This window comes from Chelonoidis abingdonii, chromosome 2 (assembly GCF_003597395.2).
Source record: "Chelonoidis abingdonii isolate Lonesome George chromosome 2, CheloAbing_2.0, whole genome shotgun sequence".
Classification (NCBI taxonomy): domain Eukaryota; kingdom Metazoa; phylum Chordata; order Testudines; family Testudinidae; genus Chelonoidis; species Chelonoidis abingdonii.
This window is the reverse complement of record NC_133770.1, coordinates 121780214-121798908: the sequence shown is the minus strand read 5'-3', so window position 1 is coordinate 121798908 and position 18695 is coordinate 121780214. Positions and strand designations below refer to the sequence as shown.

Below are 18695 nucleotides of genomic sequence, written 5' to 3'. Positions count from 1 at the left end.
TAATATCTGTGAGAGTAAGGGGGAGACGTTTATGGTGGGTGGGAGGTTGAAGCAAATCGCCTGGCCGCTGATTATGCGCAGCCAGACACCAGGGCGGTTAGAAGAGCACAGCAGAGCGCGCTATGCATCAGAGAAGCTTTGAAAACCAGTTTCATGACTGGCCAGGCTACGGTATGAATGTTCTGTTTTTCCTCGATGAAAACCCACTCCCTTGGTTCACTCTACTTCCCTGTAAGCCAAACACCCTCCCCTCCCACCTTTGATCTCTGCTTGCAGAGGCAAAGTCATTGTTGTTTCAAATTCATGCATTCTTTATTAATTCAACATAAAAATGGGGAGATAACTGCCAACATAGCCCAGGAGGGATGGGGGAGGAGGGAAGCACAAGGGTGGGGTAGTTGTTGGGGCACCCCCTAGAATGGCATGCAGCTCATCACAGAAGCGGTATATCTGGGGCTCTGACCATTTGCCTCTCTGGTTCTTTGGTAGGCTTGCCTGGGCTCCTTAAGTTTCACGCAGCACTGCTGTGGGTCCCTGTTACAACCTCTGTCCTTCATGCCCTTGGAGATTTTTTCAAATAGTCCAGCATTTCATCTTCTGGAATGGAGTTCAGATAGCACGGATTCATCTCCCCATACAGCGATCAGATGCAGTACCTCCCATTCGGTCCAGGCTGGAGCTCTTTAGGATTCTATGGTCACCTGTGCTGATGAGCTCGCCATGCTGGCCAAACAGGAAATGAAATTCAAAAGTTTGCAGGGCTTTTCCTGTCTACCTGGCCAGTGCATCTGAGTTGAGAGTGCTGTCCAGAACGGTCACAGTGGAGCACTCTGGGATAGCTCCCAGAGGCCAATACCGTCGAATTGCGTCCACGCTACTCCAAATTCGACCCAGCAGGGTCGATTTCAGTGCTAATCGCCTCGTAGAGGAGTACAGAAATCGATTTTAAGAGCCCTTTATGTTGACAAAAGTGGCTTTGTCGTGTGGACGGGTGCAGGGTTAAATGGATCTAATGCTGCTAAATTCAACCTAAATTCGTAGTGTAGACCAGGGCTCAGTTTCCCTGTTCAAAGGAATAGAAATAATACTTTCTCTTCTCTCAAGGGTGTTGTGTCTCTTCAGACATCATAAAGTGCTCTGAGATGGAACACATAATAGAACAGCATAGTACTGTCAATACGTATTTCACTCTACAGCAGTATCTCAGCCACACAAACTCAAGGTTCATATTTCTCTGCCACTTTTAACAGAAGAGCAACAACAGTCCCGAGAAGATGGTGTTCTGTCTCCACCTCCTCCTGCTCTCTCGCCATCTCCCACCTTGTTTCTCTTACTTTGACTGCTTTCCCAGAAAATATCACAGCATCACATATGCACAGTTATGGCTCAAGTCCTGATTTAGAAATAATGACGTTACAGACTAAGTGTCTGAAAATCCTATAGGTATCAATCGTCCAAAGGTGCTGAGCCCGCTAACCTACACTGAAGTCATTGTATGGAGGTCAGCCCGTATTGTGCATGAGCAGTGCATAATTTTCCACTTAAAAAAAAAAACCCTGTGTATTGAGATGTGCACCCAGTAACGATAGTTTTAACCACTGATAACTGACTACGGTGCTGTGTTTGGAGGGCATCCAAACAGTGTTTCCACTCATGTGTTTTTACACATACAGCCAGATGGAAAGAGATACTGACCATTAACTGACTTTACTGACTTAACCTAAATTGTTATAAGACACACAAACCAATTTAAGCATCCTCATAATGGAGTTGAACCAATTTAACCAAGGAATTTCTAAAAACCATGTAAATTAAATCAGTACAATTTCTGTGTATATACAATCTATTATGAGGCAGGTGGGAGACAGAATAGATGGCACATTTGTGCACACACAGAGTTTCTTTCTTCTCTTCTATGAGATGTTGTGGTGGAATGTGAGTGAAACTTCAGACCCTTTCCTGAAGTCCTGACCAAGTAAGTAAAAACACAAATCTTGTTCAGTGGAGTCTCTCTTGTCCTTCTCACCACAACCTGCACTGCTGAGAATGTGTGGAAACCCAGTACGAAAACTGTTGTACCTCCTGCTCTAATGTTCACGCTCTCTAATGGTTAGTATGATGCAAAGGGAACCTAACAAAGGAATTTGGATTGAAAACCCATCAGCAGCTTCTGTGTTGGCAAAAATTAAAGTCTATGGAGCAGCTAGCACTAGTTTCTGTGAAGTAAGGAGAATCAAATACAAAGAAAAATTGCCTACACAGGATCAGAATCAACAGGGCTCAGTGGTCAAGATGCATGCAGCATGGAAGCTGTTGATACACAGAGAGAATAGCATTAGTGTCTGTTATTCCTCAGCAAGCTTCACAGACCTCCTCATGGTCAGGCAATTAAGCATGTTAAGCCAGTGCTATTGAATGCTCCTAATTGCTGCAATACGGTGCTTGGAAACCAAGGGTAAAGAGGGGGCCTACCTTAAAACTCACTCCTCGAGAATGTAATGTAAATCTTTATCCTGAAAACCTCATGAGGGCTTTCAATACAGTGTAACATGACAACATTCTTAAATGGTCACTGTCAAGATAGACAGCAGATAGTAAAGCAAATTCCTTACCCCCGTTATTAATAGCTTAGATGATTAAAGGTCATTTAGCTCCAATAAATTAGCACATGTTCCTATTCCTCACTTAACAAAATGGAAGTTTTATCTATTGATCTCAGGGGCCTGATCCTCACACTACTGATTTTTCTTCTTCTTCTTCAAAGGTTATTCTTAAATCTAGATTTCCAAAAAAGGGGGAATCTGACTTTAGTGGGGGTTTAGATGTAAAAGGAATGCAGAACCAAGCCCAAGAGTTTGGGTCTAGCTTTTGTACTGTTATCTCCCCCATGCGCCTATATTTTAGGGAAATGCATAAGGATATGTGCGCATGTATATACATATTATTTAAGACTGATGGAAAGTGCCAGATTGACGGACTTGGAAACACAAGTTCTCTACAGTATTTATCCATACATGAGATACAGCACAGAGATCAACAGTGCAAACTTCCCTCACAGCCCTGAAATCTTGATTAGGAAGGACCATTCTATGACTCCATTCAGTCACTGTCATTTTCCTGAAGCTACTAATGGGCAAAATGTGATATGACTTCTGTGCCCTAATAAGTAGGCTGAGACAATTTCATATTAGGCTGCTGAATAGCCGTTAAATAGTAGCAACTTAGTCTGACTTCAAATCAGTGACAAAAGTCTCCACTATCTCTTTACCAATTATTTGAGCCACCCAGTCAGTCCCCCAGCCTTTGTCTTTATCAATTCTTTATCTAGAGCTTTAGATTAATACTTACATTGACTAGTAAAGAGAAGTCAGTCACCAGCTCGCTGAGTTGAATTAAGTCCTACAAATAAAAAATGATTGCTTATGTATTTGCTTAAAGAAAATGAACTTAAATGGTAATATAAGGGAGCTCCAATGTACCTCTTCTAAAGTTTCCCATGATTCAGCAGCATTTTCATCCTGAGGAATTTCAGGGAGTGGGGAGTACATCTGGATAAAACTCTGAGAAGTGTCCACAGCTCCAGTGTTATACAAAGGCTCTGAGTGAAAACATGGTATTTATAAATGCATATATTGAATTAGAAAACAGGCTGCAAAAAATTATTTGTCTTCTCATATCTTAATATTACTTGATAACATGACAATTGACACAACTCAAGCCAGACAATAGTCCTAAAAAGTTTATACAAGCGAAGTTCTATTCTGAACACCACTGATCTTATTTAAAAAATTGTTCTTCCCCCCAAAAATATTAAATTTCTTAGACACACTCTCCAGATTTGTTCTGAAAACAATTATCAAATTATACTGCTTAATTCAGTTTAATCAATTTTGTACGGATTGTGTATTTTCAAATTTAGCAAAAGAATCTAAACCCTGGGATAAGCACTTTTTATTTATATATGATAGATATAAACAAATCATGCATGAAGTCAGAGTGATGGTTCACATAGCTATGGTTAAGTGCACCATTTCTAGTCCATCTTTCCCACTCTGAGCCAGCAGGAACTAGGGAAGGATGGCTGCTGCAGAAGAAGAGCAACAAAACCCTGCTAATGCTAATAAGAGAGTAGTAGAGTGTTGCCCAATTCTAAACCCTAAGACCAGGCAGATAACGGCACCATGATAACAACAATGGGCTTTCAAAAGGTTGAAAATATGGAAGAGGGATCCTCAAATACAGATATTGCCCCCCTTCCTCTCCACATACACACACATACAATGGAACACATATGTGGGGCAGAAGAAGACATGGGATGGTATTGCAAGGAACAGCTAGAAAGGTCACTTTATAAAGTAAAGTAATTGACCAGAACACTGTGCATTTCTCTTATGTCAACAGCACTTTGTAAGTGATACAACACAGGCTGAACAAGATATGCTTCCAAAACCTTCATAACAAATTCAGGTTTTATTCAAAGCAATGATAATAGTGAACTCTAGTTCTTTTATTCCCCCTAATGTTAAGGTTTTTACCCTTCTCGCAATAATTCCATATTAAGTCTTTTATATAATGTAACTGTGGAAATAAAACTAAATTAATACTTAGTTTTAGAAGGAGGCATGGCCTAGTGATCTGAGCATAGGCAGGGAGCTAGGAAGCAGGCTGGGATCCAACACTGGATACCTTTGTGGCCATGGAAAAGTCACTTAGGGCCCAATTTTTCAAAGATGCTGATCACTAAGTTCTCATTGGCTTTACCTGGAGTTGTGAATAACCAGCTCTTCTGAAATAAATCAAGCCATTTAACCTTTTGGTCACAGTTTCCCTAATCAGACAACAACTTGTGTGGCACGTCTGACGTAGCGCACTGTACAGCAGAAGAATTTCTGTGGTGTAATACACATCAAACAATAAATAGGGGCTCCCGAGATCTGTAAGATGATTAGCTCTGCCGTATTATCTGCTTCAGACACCTCTGCAGTAATACAAAGTTATATTGGAAGGGGTGAAGGGTGAATTTTAAACCCTAAATTTTCTTGCTTTTGAAGGATTAAAGAGAAGTATCAGAGGAAGTTGGAGGCAGTTTCTTTACATTCTGATTAATATGCATATTGCTCTGGAAGCCTTACAGCACTCTCTCTTCCTTCCACACGTTAAAGAACAGTTAGGTGCAGCAGCCTCATTGATTACATGCCTTTCCCATAGCTCCTCGGGCATGGACTGCCATTTACTGTATTTTGCAGAGCACCTAGTACAATGAAGTTCTGACTTGGCTGAGAACACTAGGTACTACAATAATATGGAAGTCTTAAATCATAATATAAAACCACACAAGGGTGGATAAAAACGGGGGGAATGTTTGTAAAAAATTAGAAATCAGATCTTTTATTTTAATCAGATTTTTGCTGATTGTCTTTTTTATTTACATGATTTTAAATAAACCTATTTGAAATTTAATTTTAAATTATGACAACCGACATGTACTATAACCATTAGAATAATTTAAATTTTAAAAAAAGCATGTTGTATCAATGAGCCTTCCTCAGATTTTAATGAGTTAAAGAGTGCTGCTTTTTTAATTATCTACAGAATCAGGAGGAAACCATCTCATTTTTGACGTCAATTCAAGGTTCATAAGGGCACGTGCTGCATTAAGAATCTATATTATTTTCACTCTTTACAATGGAGTATGTTATTTACTTTTTTCCAAACATGTAAGTACTTCCAGTTTCTGTCATGCAGAAAAGCTTTTGCCTCAGTCACTTTTGGTTTCAATTTAAGTAGCAGGTGCACAGAGAAAATTATCTTCCTTTGGACTAGTTCATTCAAAACTGAGAAACGAATAGGGAGTTGAAAAAGCAGGAAGGCTTGTTTTCCTCTGCCATTCTATGAATAAAAACCAGGTGGGAGATGAAGGACATGGGGCCAGATTTTCAAAGGTATTTAGGTACCAAAAGATGCAGCTAGCTCTAGTCAGATTTTCAAAAATACCTTGGCAGGTTAGGCACCTGACTCCTATTGCTTTCAAGGCCCACTGATTTCAATGGTAGTTAGGGGCCTAATGGGATTTTTGAAAGTGTGTGAATAGATGAGGTGCCTGTCTGTTCTTTAGACACCCAAATACATTTGAAAATCTGGCCTATGGTGACCAGAAACAATCTGTCAATTCATCAACTACAGTTCAAACTTCCTTTGATAAATCAGATCATTTTAAATGCAAACATGTTTTAATACACTTTCTTTTTTTCTTATGTATCCAATACTTTTAAGGTGGTTTTATTTAACTCATAAATACAATTTTAAAATGTGCATTTTAATTGAATTTCAATTTCCATCCAAATACAGATTGACGGGAATCCCAAATAAAAATTTATTACCCGGTATATAAGAAACATGTCTCTCAGAATTTTCTAACATTAAAAAAATGTCAAAATTAAGAATCTGAATAGATATATGGAAAACTATAGAATTGTGCAGATATGGTGTGTCCTGCTGGTGTGCAAAAAATTACCAAATTTTGTGTAACGGCTGTATTTGGTTACAAATCAGAATGTTTAAATGGTTATCAACCAATGAGAATAAACCCTTCATTAGGAAAATAAAATTAAAGTTTGCTGCTTGGTGATATAAATTATTCCATCCTGAAGGCAACTATCTCTGAATCCCTACTCTGTCTCTCCGAATGCAGGAAGTGGGGGCCTGCAAGGATGTTAAAAATTAATACTGGCCACTCCAGGCTTGTATTAAACTCCCAAGGTCGCAGCTTTTCTCTGACCTTGGCTTGGTAAATGCTGCCACCACCCAAATGCAAAAAAACCTCTTTGAACCCAGGAAGGACCACTTGGGAATTCCTCCGTGTGGGGTGCCCTCAAGTTCTTTCACCACCACCAGGGGAAGAGCTGAGAAAGAAAACAAAGGAAATTAGCTGTGGCTCCAACTAATGAAACAACATGCACAAACTTCTTAGGACACCAAAAATCTAATCCTGCTTTTTTAAAAAAGGTAAATTTTATTAAAAACAAAAAGGAAAAAAATATATCTGGAACTTAGGCTTTTTGTTAGATCTAAAAAGGAACAATTACAAAAATTAAACACCCAAAATAACTTTCTTGGGGATTCAGCTTAAAGGTTACAAGCAAACAAAAGCATCAGAGGTTAGCACACAGGAGATCCACAAGCCAAAATAAGAAATAAACCTGACAAACATTCCCTAATTTTACTTACATATCTGACGCTCCAGATAAGTAGATTCGAGGTATTAACTGATAATCTGTAATCATACCTGACCTAAAGCTGGTTACAGCATTACTGCTCTGTGTCCCTGCAGCCCAGAGAACAACAGACAAAGGGAAAGTTTCTTTCCCAATTTTAAAAAGTTCTACCTTTCCATTGGCTCTTTTGGCCAGGTGCCCACTCCTTTTCTTTTACCTGTGGGCTTGTTAACCCTTTACAGGTAAAGCAAGCAGAGAACAGACCACCGGGGATTTTACAGCTAACTTGCTGGCTGTGTGTCCATCAAATGGAGCTACTCCCCTCGCCCCCCTTCATGTATCACAAGAGTCTCAAAAACAGCTTTTATGAACTGCACAAATATACAACATATCCCATCGTGTACATGGTATTGGGGGGGGGGGGGAAGTGGTTCAAAATAGTGCAAATCTTAGGCCTAACAACCTTGACAGTTTAAATGTTTGCCCAGTAGCAAACAGTGCCGTTAAGGTTACATTCCCTGTGATTCAGACCTTAATGTTATTTAAATGTACTTTGATTGCTTATACTAGGCTTGATCTCAGGCAGAGCTCTGTGAAGCTTAAAAACATTTTTCTTTCACCAACAGAAGTTGGTCCCATAAGACATATTACCTCACCCACTTTACCTCTGTCTCATGCCCATGCCTGGCAGAATTATTATTTTATTTATAATTTTAACAGATAATATCAATGGTTATTGTTAAGCCTTCCTTTCTATTTTTATCAATCTAAATTTTCACAGTTACAGGAAATTTATGGGGGTGGGGGACAGCCAATTATTTAATGACAGTAGTTGCTGAGATTCAAAAAGTTAAAGCTTTATAACTATTACATATGAAGGGCCATACTGGTTCACACCAAGGTCCATCCAGCCCAGTATCCTGTCTTCTGACAGTGGCCAATGCCAGGTGTTTCAGAGGGAACGAACAGAACAGGTAATCATCAAGTGATGATCCATCCCCTGTCACTCATTCCCAGTTTCTGGCAAACATAGGCTAGGGACACCATCCCTGTCCATCCTGGCTAACAGCCATTGATGGACCTGTCCTCCATAAATTTATCTAGTTCTTTTTTGAACTCTGTTATAGTCTTGGCCTTCACAACATGCTCTGGCAAAGAGTTCCACAGGTTGACAGTTCATTGTGTGAAGAAACACTTCTTTTTGTTTGTTTTAAATCTGCTGCCTTTTAATTGCATTGGGTGACCCCTAGTTCTTGTCTTATGACAAGGAGTAAATAACACTTCCTTTCATTTTCTCCACATCAATCAATATTTTATAGACCTCTATCATATTCCCCCCTTAGTCGTCTCTGTTAAAACACAATTTGTCAACATCACGTTAAAATATATAATGTAAATAACCTTAAACTATTTCTCAAACAGCATTTTTCTTACTTTACCTATCTGTAAATTCTGATTATCCATGGAAATATTTTTTCCATCGGTTTGAATGTACGATGAAATTGACGCTTACCAGTATTTCTCCAAAAAATCTAATCCTTCCAATAATCACCACCCCGTGCAAAGTGTCAGATGTACTACATGTACATACAAATATATTTGGTAAAAAAATATTCCTTTCAAGGAACAGCAGTATTAAATATCTATTTGGGGGAAATGAGGAAAGTATCGCAGCTTTAAATAAAAGCACACAACACATTAATGCCTCAGCAATACACAAAAATAGAAAAAACACAACTTCCCAATCATCTGTGACTTAGTTCACATTGGTGCAACAGACCAAAGTTGTCTGCTTTCTGCCACGGAAACACCATAACTCCTTACTTAACGTTGTAGTTATGTTCCTGAAAAATGTGACTTTAAGTGAAACCATGTTAAGTAAATCCAATTTCCCCATAAGAATTAATGTAAATGGGGAGGGGGGGGGTCAGGTTCCATAGAAATTTTTTTTTTTTGCCAGACAAAAGGCATTATATACATTTTAAACAAGCAATTTAATACTACAATCATCATTGCTGAGTATGAAACTTGGTTGAAGTGGTGGAGTCAGAGAGTGGAAGAGGGTGGACTGTCCAGCTGCTCCTCTTGCTGAACTTTCTGAACATTTCCTGCAGGGCCATGCCCCTCTCTGCTGTGTGCATGCAGGGGCAGAGAGATGCAGCTGGCATTAAAGTGAATGGCAAAGCTCCTGTGCATTTCACAGACTTTCATGGGAGCAGGGCCAGGTTCTGTGCATCTCTACACCACTTCTCCCCCTTGCTACAGCGAAGCAGGTGCTGGAACGCTATTCCGGTAACTTGCTTTGGGTGAACTGCCGCCCCGTGTTCTTACCTCCCTCCAGCGAAGGGGGGCAGCAGATAAAACATTATTTATTCTGTAGACAGCAAAGCAGGGCCTCTGCTGTGCACCACCCACAGCTGTTTTGCAGGCAGCTGGTGGCCTCGCAAGCACTTGGTGTAGAGCCCTATTCCCGAGCAGGGCCATTGGGCCATAAAGCAACAGTGAATCGCAGGGTGAGGTGGGGGGGGGGGGGCGGTGTAATATGCACATGTGTGTTTACAAACATACTGTACAGTACTATAGTTGGGAGGTGCCCCCGCCTTACTCCACACAGGCACAGTCCACTGGCACTGGAGATGAGGCAGGCAAGGAGGCTGAAGATGCTGTAGGCTAGGAGAAGCACGTTGCACAACAGCGGCAGCTTCTCCTACTCTGCAAGTACCGGGGCGGGAGTTCAACCCTCAGCCCGCCCACTCCACCCCTTCCCCCAAGCACCCAATCTTGACCTGCCTCTTCTCCCCTCCCACCTCCTCCCCCTTTACCTCCCACACGTCCTGGCTCCTCCCCCCTCCCTCTCCTCCTTTCTAAACTCCTCCTCCATCCCTCCCTTCCTTTCTAAATGCCATGTTCGGAGGCAGGGGAGGGAGGGGGGAGGCACGCCAAGTCCTCGCTCCTTCCCCCTCCCTCCAAAACGCCGCAAGCCAGCTGATTGCCACCAGCAGGAGGCAGGGGAGGGGGGGGAGGCGCACCGAGACCTCGCTCCTCCCCGCTCCCTCCTGCCCTAGACAATGAGCTGGCCTGCGGTGTTTTGGAGGCAGGAGGGACGGGGGAGGAGTGAGGACTTGGCGCAGGCTTCCCCTCCCTCTCCCCCTGCCTCCTGCCCAGGGCAATCAGCTGGCCTGCGGCATTCGGCACTGAGTCCTCGCTCCTCCCCCCTCCCTTCAAAACGTCGCAAGCCAGCTGATTGCCGCGGGTAGGAGCTAGGGGAAGGAGGGGGAAGGCGCTGATCCACGGGGTCTGCCGGTGGGCAGGAGGCACTGGGTGGGGGCATAGGGAGGCTGCCAGCTGTGGAGAAAGCAGGCAGCCAAACAATGTAAGAGTGGAGCATTGCACAACTTTAAATGAGCATGTTCCCTAACTGATCAGCAACATAACAACGAAACAACGTTAACCGGGACGACTTTAAGTGAGGAGTTACTGTACTGATTGAGATCTACAACAGCATACACCACTGATACATAATCAGCCCCCAGTATCAGGCACAGTCCAACAAAAAAATATCAAATGACCAAATTCATCCCTGATGTAGCTCTCTTTGGAATTGCACCAGAAATTAATTTAGTCCTATAAAGACTGATCTTTTGCTAATCTGTTTCAGGCTAATCTCCCTGGTTTTATGTCACTGAATCAAAGCTGCTGGTTAGGTCTGAAGTGTTGTATTTTTGTTTCATGCCAAAAATGTTTTGTAAAAAACACTGTTCTTTTTAGCTAAGAGAACAAATAATTACTTTGGGGGTGGGGTCCCCATCCTTCCCTTTCAGTTTTCTTACTAGTACTCTGTAAGTGTCTTTTCTGCTTAGCAGTAAAATTTCTTGTACTTTTAAGGAGCAGCCTCAGCAAACACTCAACAAGCCAACAACCAGGCTCTCAAATGCTGTGATTTCTGGTCTCAATGAAGCATCTGACCTTGGTTCTGTGATATGTCTGGACTGTCTGGAAGTGCTATCAGAGTCAGAATAGACATTTTGAGGTGGTCTATTAACCAGAAAGAACAGTTTCAACCAATATAGAGCAATCAGGATCAGTATGGCTGCATCCTGTCGGATTCTCCCTATCACCCAGAAATGCATATATAATACCTTGATCTCACAGTGTTAGAAAGGCATTTTGCAAGGACCCTGGGCTCATGCCTCCTCTGGAGTAAAAGACAGGACACATGTCTTTGTTGGCAAACAAGTCTATACATGGAATTTCTTCATCAGTGTTGTGTGAAGGAGTATTTCCTTATGTCTATTTTAAACCTGCTGCCTATTGACTTCATTGGGTGATCCCTGGTTCATCTGTTATATGAAGGGGTCAATAATTCCTTATTCACTTTTGCCACACCATTCATGATTTTACACACCTCTACCATATCTCCTCTTCGTCATCTCTCCTCCAACATGAGCAGTCCCACTCTCTTTAATCTCTCCTCATACAGAAGCTGTTCCATATCCCCTCATTAATTGGCAATGCTATTCTGACAGAAGTGGACGAGTGCAATATGTCACATAGATTATGAGCTTTTTCTTCAGTTACTCAGGTCTCTATTTTGAGGATTTCTGCTATGCAAGAGAATAGCTGCTAAAAGGCTATAAAATCATCAGGAGCTGGTACAAGAGCCAAGACTGCATCATCAGGGGAAGATAATGACAGGTCGCTGGGAAAACATGAATGGTGTTGTTCAGGAGGCTCAAGACCTACTTGTTCCTCATTTTCAAGCTGTTTTTACTCCTCTTTCTCTGTAGTCAAGAGTCTGGCAATTGATACAAAAGGCAAATGTTCTACGTTTTTGTGACTGGTAAGATGGTGATCAGCTCCTGGATGCTTTAGTCGATAAGTTCTCCAGTATATCCAGTAGGGCTAAAGAGGAGCACTGTAGAGATAAGGTTGGTTTGATATGGTTGACTAGGCCAGAGGGGCTCTGAAGTGTGTGTCCCTAGATTGCAATGATATCTTCACTTGATCTACATGAATGAAAAAGAGAAGGTTCTTTGCTGAAAGGTGGAAAGATGTTTCCCAGTAATGGAAAAGACAAATAGACTCTCTCCAAAAGTTGGTGCTGATATCTGCAGTGATTTCAGTAGTATGAGGATAGAGATGCATAGTGGTACCAACCATAGCATCACTGTTACAGAAGGCACTGCTAGAGACATAACTACTCCCTCAACATTAGATCAACCAGTGCATTAACATCTGTACTATCAGTGCCAAAGTCTTCACCAGCACTGACAGGCATAGGCACGAAGGGTGTCTAATACTTCTTCAGTAGTGATCTGGAAGCTTGTGCCAGCGTCACCTGCCCCAGTACATGGAGTGGTTTTAGTTCCCAGGAGAGTGAGTTTTTAAACTTCTATTTGCAGGACAAGGGAGATTGGTGCTAGAAGTCATTTCTATCTTGTGTTGCCTTGGTAAGGAGGTGGTACCGATCCTCAGTGCCAAAGTGGAAGTTGGTACTGAGGTGGTTTTCCATGGTCCCAGATCCTTAACTGACAGTGGCACAGATTTTTTGCTAGTACCGACCTTAGCTGTTTTGCACCAGCTAACAGGAACACTGGCTGTCTGGGACCTGAAGTGGGTGCCCATACTTCAGGGTTTAATGCTCCCCTTACCGATTTCTCAAAAAGGTACTACTATCAGGGTCAAAAAGGAGCAGCATACTGAGCAGCAGGCTGGTATATGACTATCACTAAGACAAAAAAGAAAGCAGCTAATGCCATCTATAAGTGCAATGAGTCTGTCATAAGATGGTCTGGGCTCGAAGCCTGAGGGTTCTGAATGTACCATTTTAGATTACGGTGGGGTACAAAGCGCTAAGGAGAAAGTACGTTTTTAATTATTATTTTTTTTGCAATAAATTAATAAAAAGGAGGGAGGGGGGAAGAATTTATTGGGAATTAACCAAAGCTAACTGACTAGAAGAAGTCACAAGAAGAAAATTCCACTAAGGAGTAGGGGGTGAACTATGCTTTCCATCTGATGGTAAGAGGGAACCAAAGGACGGTTGCGGCCATTCCACGCTTTATGCTCTAAGGGTAGAGGCAGCGGGTCAAGAGGACTTTGGTAAAGAACCTTGGGGTGGTGGAGGGGCCAAAGGGTAAGGACACAATACTGGTAGTGGTCTCCACCCATCACAAAATTAGAAAACATCCTTGTGAGGAGTGTATAACAACATGGACACAAAAGTGTCCTGGAGGCCAAGGGAGACAAACCAATCTACCATGGAGGGAATTGTCACTGCTTTGGTTACCATTCTCTGAACCACTGAGAGTGGACAAAAGAGTTCAATGTCCTGAGGTCCAGAACTGGTCTCCATCCCTCCCTCTCCTGTTTTTCTTCGGGACCAGGAATGGGAACCTCTTTCCAACAAAGTGCAGGGGAACAGGTTCAACTGCCTGATTGTTAGGAGGATTGTACATTCTGCCTCAAAAGACCCTCACTAGGAGGGTTGATAAAGTGGGATGGGGCTGGGGGGAGAAGCAGAAAGGAGGTGAACTGGATGGAGTAACTAGTAAAAGTCACTGCCAGGATCCATCTGTCCAAGGTGATGAGCTCCCAGGAAGGTAGGAAATGGGAGCGATGATCCTCATAACAGTGGGGATGGAATAATGTGCAGGGTAAGAAATGGAGCAGGAGAGCATTCATGACCCTTAAATGGTCATAACTGCCGTTTTGAGGATGTCACTGGCTGGGAGGTCATTGAAGAGGATGGTCTTCTTTTTAAGTATGCTTCTTCCTGGGGTGCTCAGCTGTTCTCATGGGCTCATAGGTAAGGCTACATTTCAGTCAGGGGTATTTTTAGTAAAAGTCATAGGCAGGTCACAGGCATTAAACAAAAACCTCACGGTCTGTGACACATCCTGTGCCCCAACCTCTTGCCCCCCCACGCCCAAATTCTGCTGCTGGGGGGTGTTGGGGCAGTGGCCTGAGTCTGCTCCAGCAGCAGCCGGTAGGACTGAGCTGCCTGAGCTGCCCCTGAGCCAGGTGCACTGGCTACTGCAGACGTCATAGAGGTCAAGAAAAGTCACAGACTCTGACTTCAATGACAAATTTGCAGCCTTACTCATAGGGACTGAGTGAAACTCTTGAGCCGTCCACGCTGGACTGTAGTTTCTCTTTCCCATAGGTGCATAGATGCCCAGAGATTGCAGTGTCACCTGGAAGTTTTTAAGAGAATGAAGAGACCCATCTGTGCGATCACTAAACAATTTGGGCTCCTTGAAGGGAAGGTCCTTGACAGTGTTTTGTCCCTTGTGGGGCAGACCAGAGGACTGTAGCCAAAAATCTCAATGAACAATTACTGCTGTAGCCATCGAACATGCAGCTATGTTGGCTGCATCAAGTGAGGCCTGGAGAGTTGTCTGGCCTTCTGTTATAAGGGCTTGACATGGTTCCCTCTGTACCCAAAACGTTTGTGATAGGCTGGTGATTGTGTCAGTACCGGAGGATGAGTTACTGTTGCAGATAATAGTATCTGAGGTCTCCGGAAACTCAGACTGAAGGGGTAACTTTCCTTTCTCTTCTCCCACTCTGAAGAAGGATTTTTTTTCCTTCTTTGAGGATCAAGACGATTTTGAGGGCCCCCAGGGTCTCTGGTTATTGTCACAGTAGAGACAGTCACCAGGGCTCTCTGTGGATCTGAGGCACAGGCGGTAATCCTACAGGTCTGAGATAGTGCTCCATTAGCAAGAGTTTAGTCCATCTTCTGTCAATTTCTTAGATCTGCTTTTAAAACCTGGGCAGATCTTACATTTGGAGGGGATGTGACACACTCCCAGGCAGCAGAAGCAACTTAAATGTACCATCGCTGTCGGGGACAGACCTCTGGCAGGGTGTGAAGTCTGGGATCCTGGGCATAACCCTGTACTGGAGGACAAAAAAGAGCGAGAGAGAGAGGCGCCCAAATCAGGCAAAGAGCACAAACTGTGCTTTAAAAAAAACTACTAAGAAAAGATTAAGCAAAGAGAGGTAGCAAGCTGCATAGCTAGCCAACAGACACCATGATGCTCCATCTCAAACCATAAGCAGTGGAGAAGGAGCTGGAGTGACAGGGGGTCTACCCCTCTCCTATTAGGAGTGTAAATAGTGTTTTTAAAAGTAACCGTTTAAACTATTTAAATTGTATCAGTTAACTGTTTAACTGTTAATGAGTTCACAATGAACCGACTGTGCACTTGTTGTCAAGTACCTTTACTAACAACAAAAACAGACAGACAGTCTTATGTTTAAAACCCACCTTTTTGTTTAACTTTTTACATAATACCTCTGAGCCATCCAAAAACACAAAAAGTCCGATTAGAATTTCAACTCCACTGCTGATTTTTGTTAAGAAAGATTAACATATTTACATGTTCTGGTATCAGTTTTGCGCACAGTAAGGCCAGCATTGGAAGACATGTTCTGCAGCCACACACAACCCTGGAATGCACAGGTAACTCTTTGCCAGTTTTCCAAGCCTGGGAAAACACTGTGCATTGACCTTCCACCACTCCAATGGACTGCATTCCAATGTAAGACAGGGCTTCCCTGGTGAAGTGATTCCTGGTGATCCATCAACACCTGCATAACCACATAAAAGTAGCCCTTTCTGTTGATGTACTCTATGGCAAGGTGAGCGGGAACCAAAATAGGAATGTGTGTGCCATCTACCCCCCGACCATGGTTTGGCAACCCCATAGCCGCAAATCCATCCACAACATCCTCCATATTACCTAGAGTAAGAGCCCTGCATAGCAGGATATAAATAATGCCCCACACACACTTGCATAACAGCCCCCACTATGGATTTTCCAACTCTAAAATGATTTCCCACTGATTGATAGCAATCCAGCTTTGCAAGCTTCCACAGTGCAATCGCCACTTGCTTCTCAACTGTCAATGCAGCTTTCATTCTCTTGTCCATGCTCGAACATGGCATACAGATCCAGGAATGTGGCCTTTCGCAGTACGGAAAGTACTGCAGCCACTTATCATCCCAAACCTTCATCATAATGCAATCCCACCAGTCAGTTGCTCATTTCTTAGGCCCAGAAGCTGTCCTGGAGCTGATCTGTAAATGCCACCAACTTTGAATTGTTTTTCATTATGTCCCTTAGCAATCTGTCCTCAAAGAAATTATCATGTGCCCCTTTGTTGTGGTACTTCCTGCAGCTCTGCAAGTGCCGGAGGATTGTTTGTCCTGCATTTGCAGCATCAATGACAACAGTGCAGACCTGCATGGGCTCCTGATAGAGATGACGGATAGCGACAAGTGCTGTGTGAGTTTGTGGGATTTTAAAAAGGCACAAAAATTATGGGTTAGTCATAACCATCTCATGGCATTATGAGATAGTGAAAGTTGCATGATGGGAACTTGACCTTTTGCTCCCAGTCCCCCGGCAGGAGTCGTGTGCACCCAACACCACATTGTGAAAATTCCCCAAAAGGCATTGCACTGGAGGGTGGCACACTGGGATACATACTCCTGGTGAACTGCACTTAGCATCAATGCAAGCAGCTAAGTATGCACATGCATGTGAGATATACTAACTGCAGTGGCTTTACATTGACATCAAGTTTGGTCGACCAAAGTTTGTAATCTATACATTGCCTTAGCCAGCATTACATATTTTATATCGGTTAAATAAAACCGTTTATCGGTAATTCAAGAATAAAGAAGCTTCCTAAGCAGACCTGTGGACAGAAGAAAAACCCCTTAAGTAAAATGGCCATTCGCCTCCTCCATGCTGACCTATTCTGCACCAGATTAGGATGTCTCACCACTGGGTTTAAGTGACAAAAAGAGCCTTAATGACTTCTCCACATTAAAGAGTATTTCACACCTCATAAGAAGCCTCTGTTATTACCTAGCAGCTCTGTGTTCTTGGGGAACCAGGGCACAGTATTCAGCCTGTTTGACTCATGACAGACACCACCACCACCACCCCCCGCCAGCCTCTGAACCAAATCTGCATCAGAAGACAAAAAGCAATGAAAGACACAAAGCAATGAAAAGGCAGTGTGAGACACACCTAAACCCCTGGGATAAGGGTGACAGAATTAAGGAAACTCCCCTAGCCTCATTTGATTCGAATATGGGACAAGGAGGCATCTCCATTAGCATACAGCATGGAGAACAGAGATTCCAAGGCAAGAACCGCATGGAACTCTGGGACCAGAAAAGCAGGTAAGTACTACGTGATGAGGGATCTCTGCTCCAGATATTAATGAATCCATGCCTGCACACACCCAGCTCAGCAGTTATCAGACCCATTCTAGTAATAAATCCTTGATTGATATCCAAAATACTGAGGCAGCCTAATTGCATTGTGAGCTCCCTTCAAGGAACACCGCCCAAACCAGGAATGATCAGCATACCCCAAAGTAACAGGCAAAGCTGGTGACACTGTTGTGTTATTCTAATTTTCTGATAACTTAAATGGCCAGAGTTGGATTTTTTTTTCAATATTTCCCTTCCCACTTCAAAAACAGAAGAAAAAAAGGGAGAGGGGGAGGATGAAACACCTGTGGGCTTAAACTATGAATGAAAAATTTACATTCAAAAGTTCATATTCTAGAAAATTCTAACCCAGTTGTGATTGGGCTTAGAATGGAAGTGCTTCCTCAACAGCAACTACAACATCTCATCAGAACTGCAGTAACAAAAAAACACTTCTGCATACTTTACAAAATACCTTCACACTTCATTACACTCAAGATAAAAATCTAGTTCTCTGGAAAATTCAATATGCTGGTTAAAAAGAATTTTAGTAATTTTAAAAGTAGAGTCTTGCCTTTTGTTAACATTTGCTTAAAATGGAATTAAATTCAGCTCCTATTGGACTTGAGATGGGGGATGGCAGAAAGGGAAAGGGCTGTATCATTTCTTTGACATGCCTCCTAAATGGGCTATTTGAATTTGTAAACTCTTCATTTCTCTGCCAGATCGGAAGCAACATGCGAAAAAGAAGTGGGGTGTAAGGAAGTTTCTTTGACTGAGTAAGCTCAGCAGCTAAGATCTGCTTTTAGATCTGCAGCCTCGAACCACAAAAGAACAGGCAATATGATATTACAGCTGCCCCCTGAATTCAAAAAGCTGCTTTCATATTCATGCAAACTTTTTAAAAAATCCTATATAATTATACTCAGTTGTCTGTGTGTCTATATGTTTCACTTTACGTGAGGTGAACTACTCCATTCCTGAGCTGACTTGTGAGTGTATGTCATTCCCATAATATTTTTCTATGGCTATCCTTGCCATCCCAAAATTTCTAATTGGTTTCTTGGTTTTTAACCAATGACCCAAAATGACCCATTTTTTTAAAAACATGAAGGTCATTCAGATCAAGATACTAATCCTGTTTTTTTTTTAAAGAGATATTTTACAGTTTAGCATACATTTTTGTCTTCTTTTCTTATTGTGAAAAGACTTTCCCTCTTACTAATGACATTGCACACAATTCT

At 42.4% G+C, this 18695-nt stretch overlaps 2 protein-coding genes across 6 annotated transcripts in view; one reads left to right on the top strand and one right to left on the bottom strand.

Moving 5' to 3' along the window:
• LOC142046341 (uncharacterized) overlaps nt 1-18695 on the top strand; it is a 1049055-nt gene that overhangs the window by 222901 nt on the left and 807459 nt on the right. The gene's annotated exons all lie outside the window — the stretch shown is intronic.
• Nucleotides 1-18695, bottom strand: part of STX17 (syntaxin 17) — a 99046-nt gene that overhangs the window by 5137 nt on the left and 75214 nt on the right. For all 5 annotated transcript variants that reach the window (XM_032787141.2, XM_032787146.2, XM_032787144.2 and 2 more), the window contains 2 exons: nt 3480-3598; nt 3349-3399 (listed from right to left, as the gene is read on the bottom strand). In XM_032787141.2, coding sequence (XP_032643032.1) covers nt 3349-3399; nt 3480-3598 — 170 coding nt within the window. The remainder of the gene's footprint in view (nt 1-3348; nt 3400-3479; nt 3599-18695) is intronic.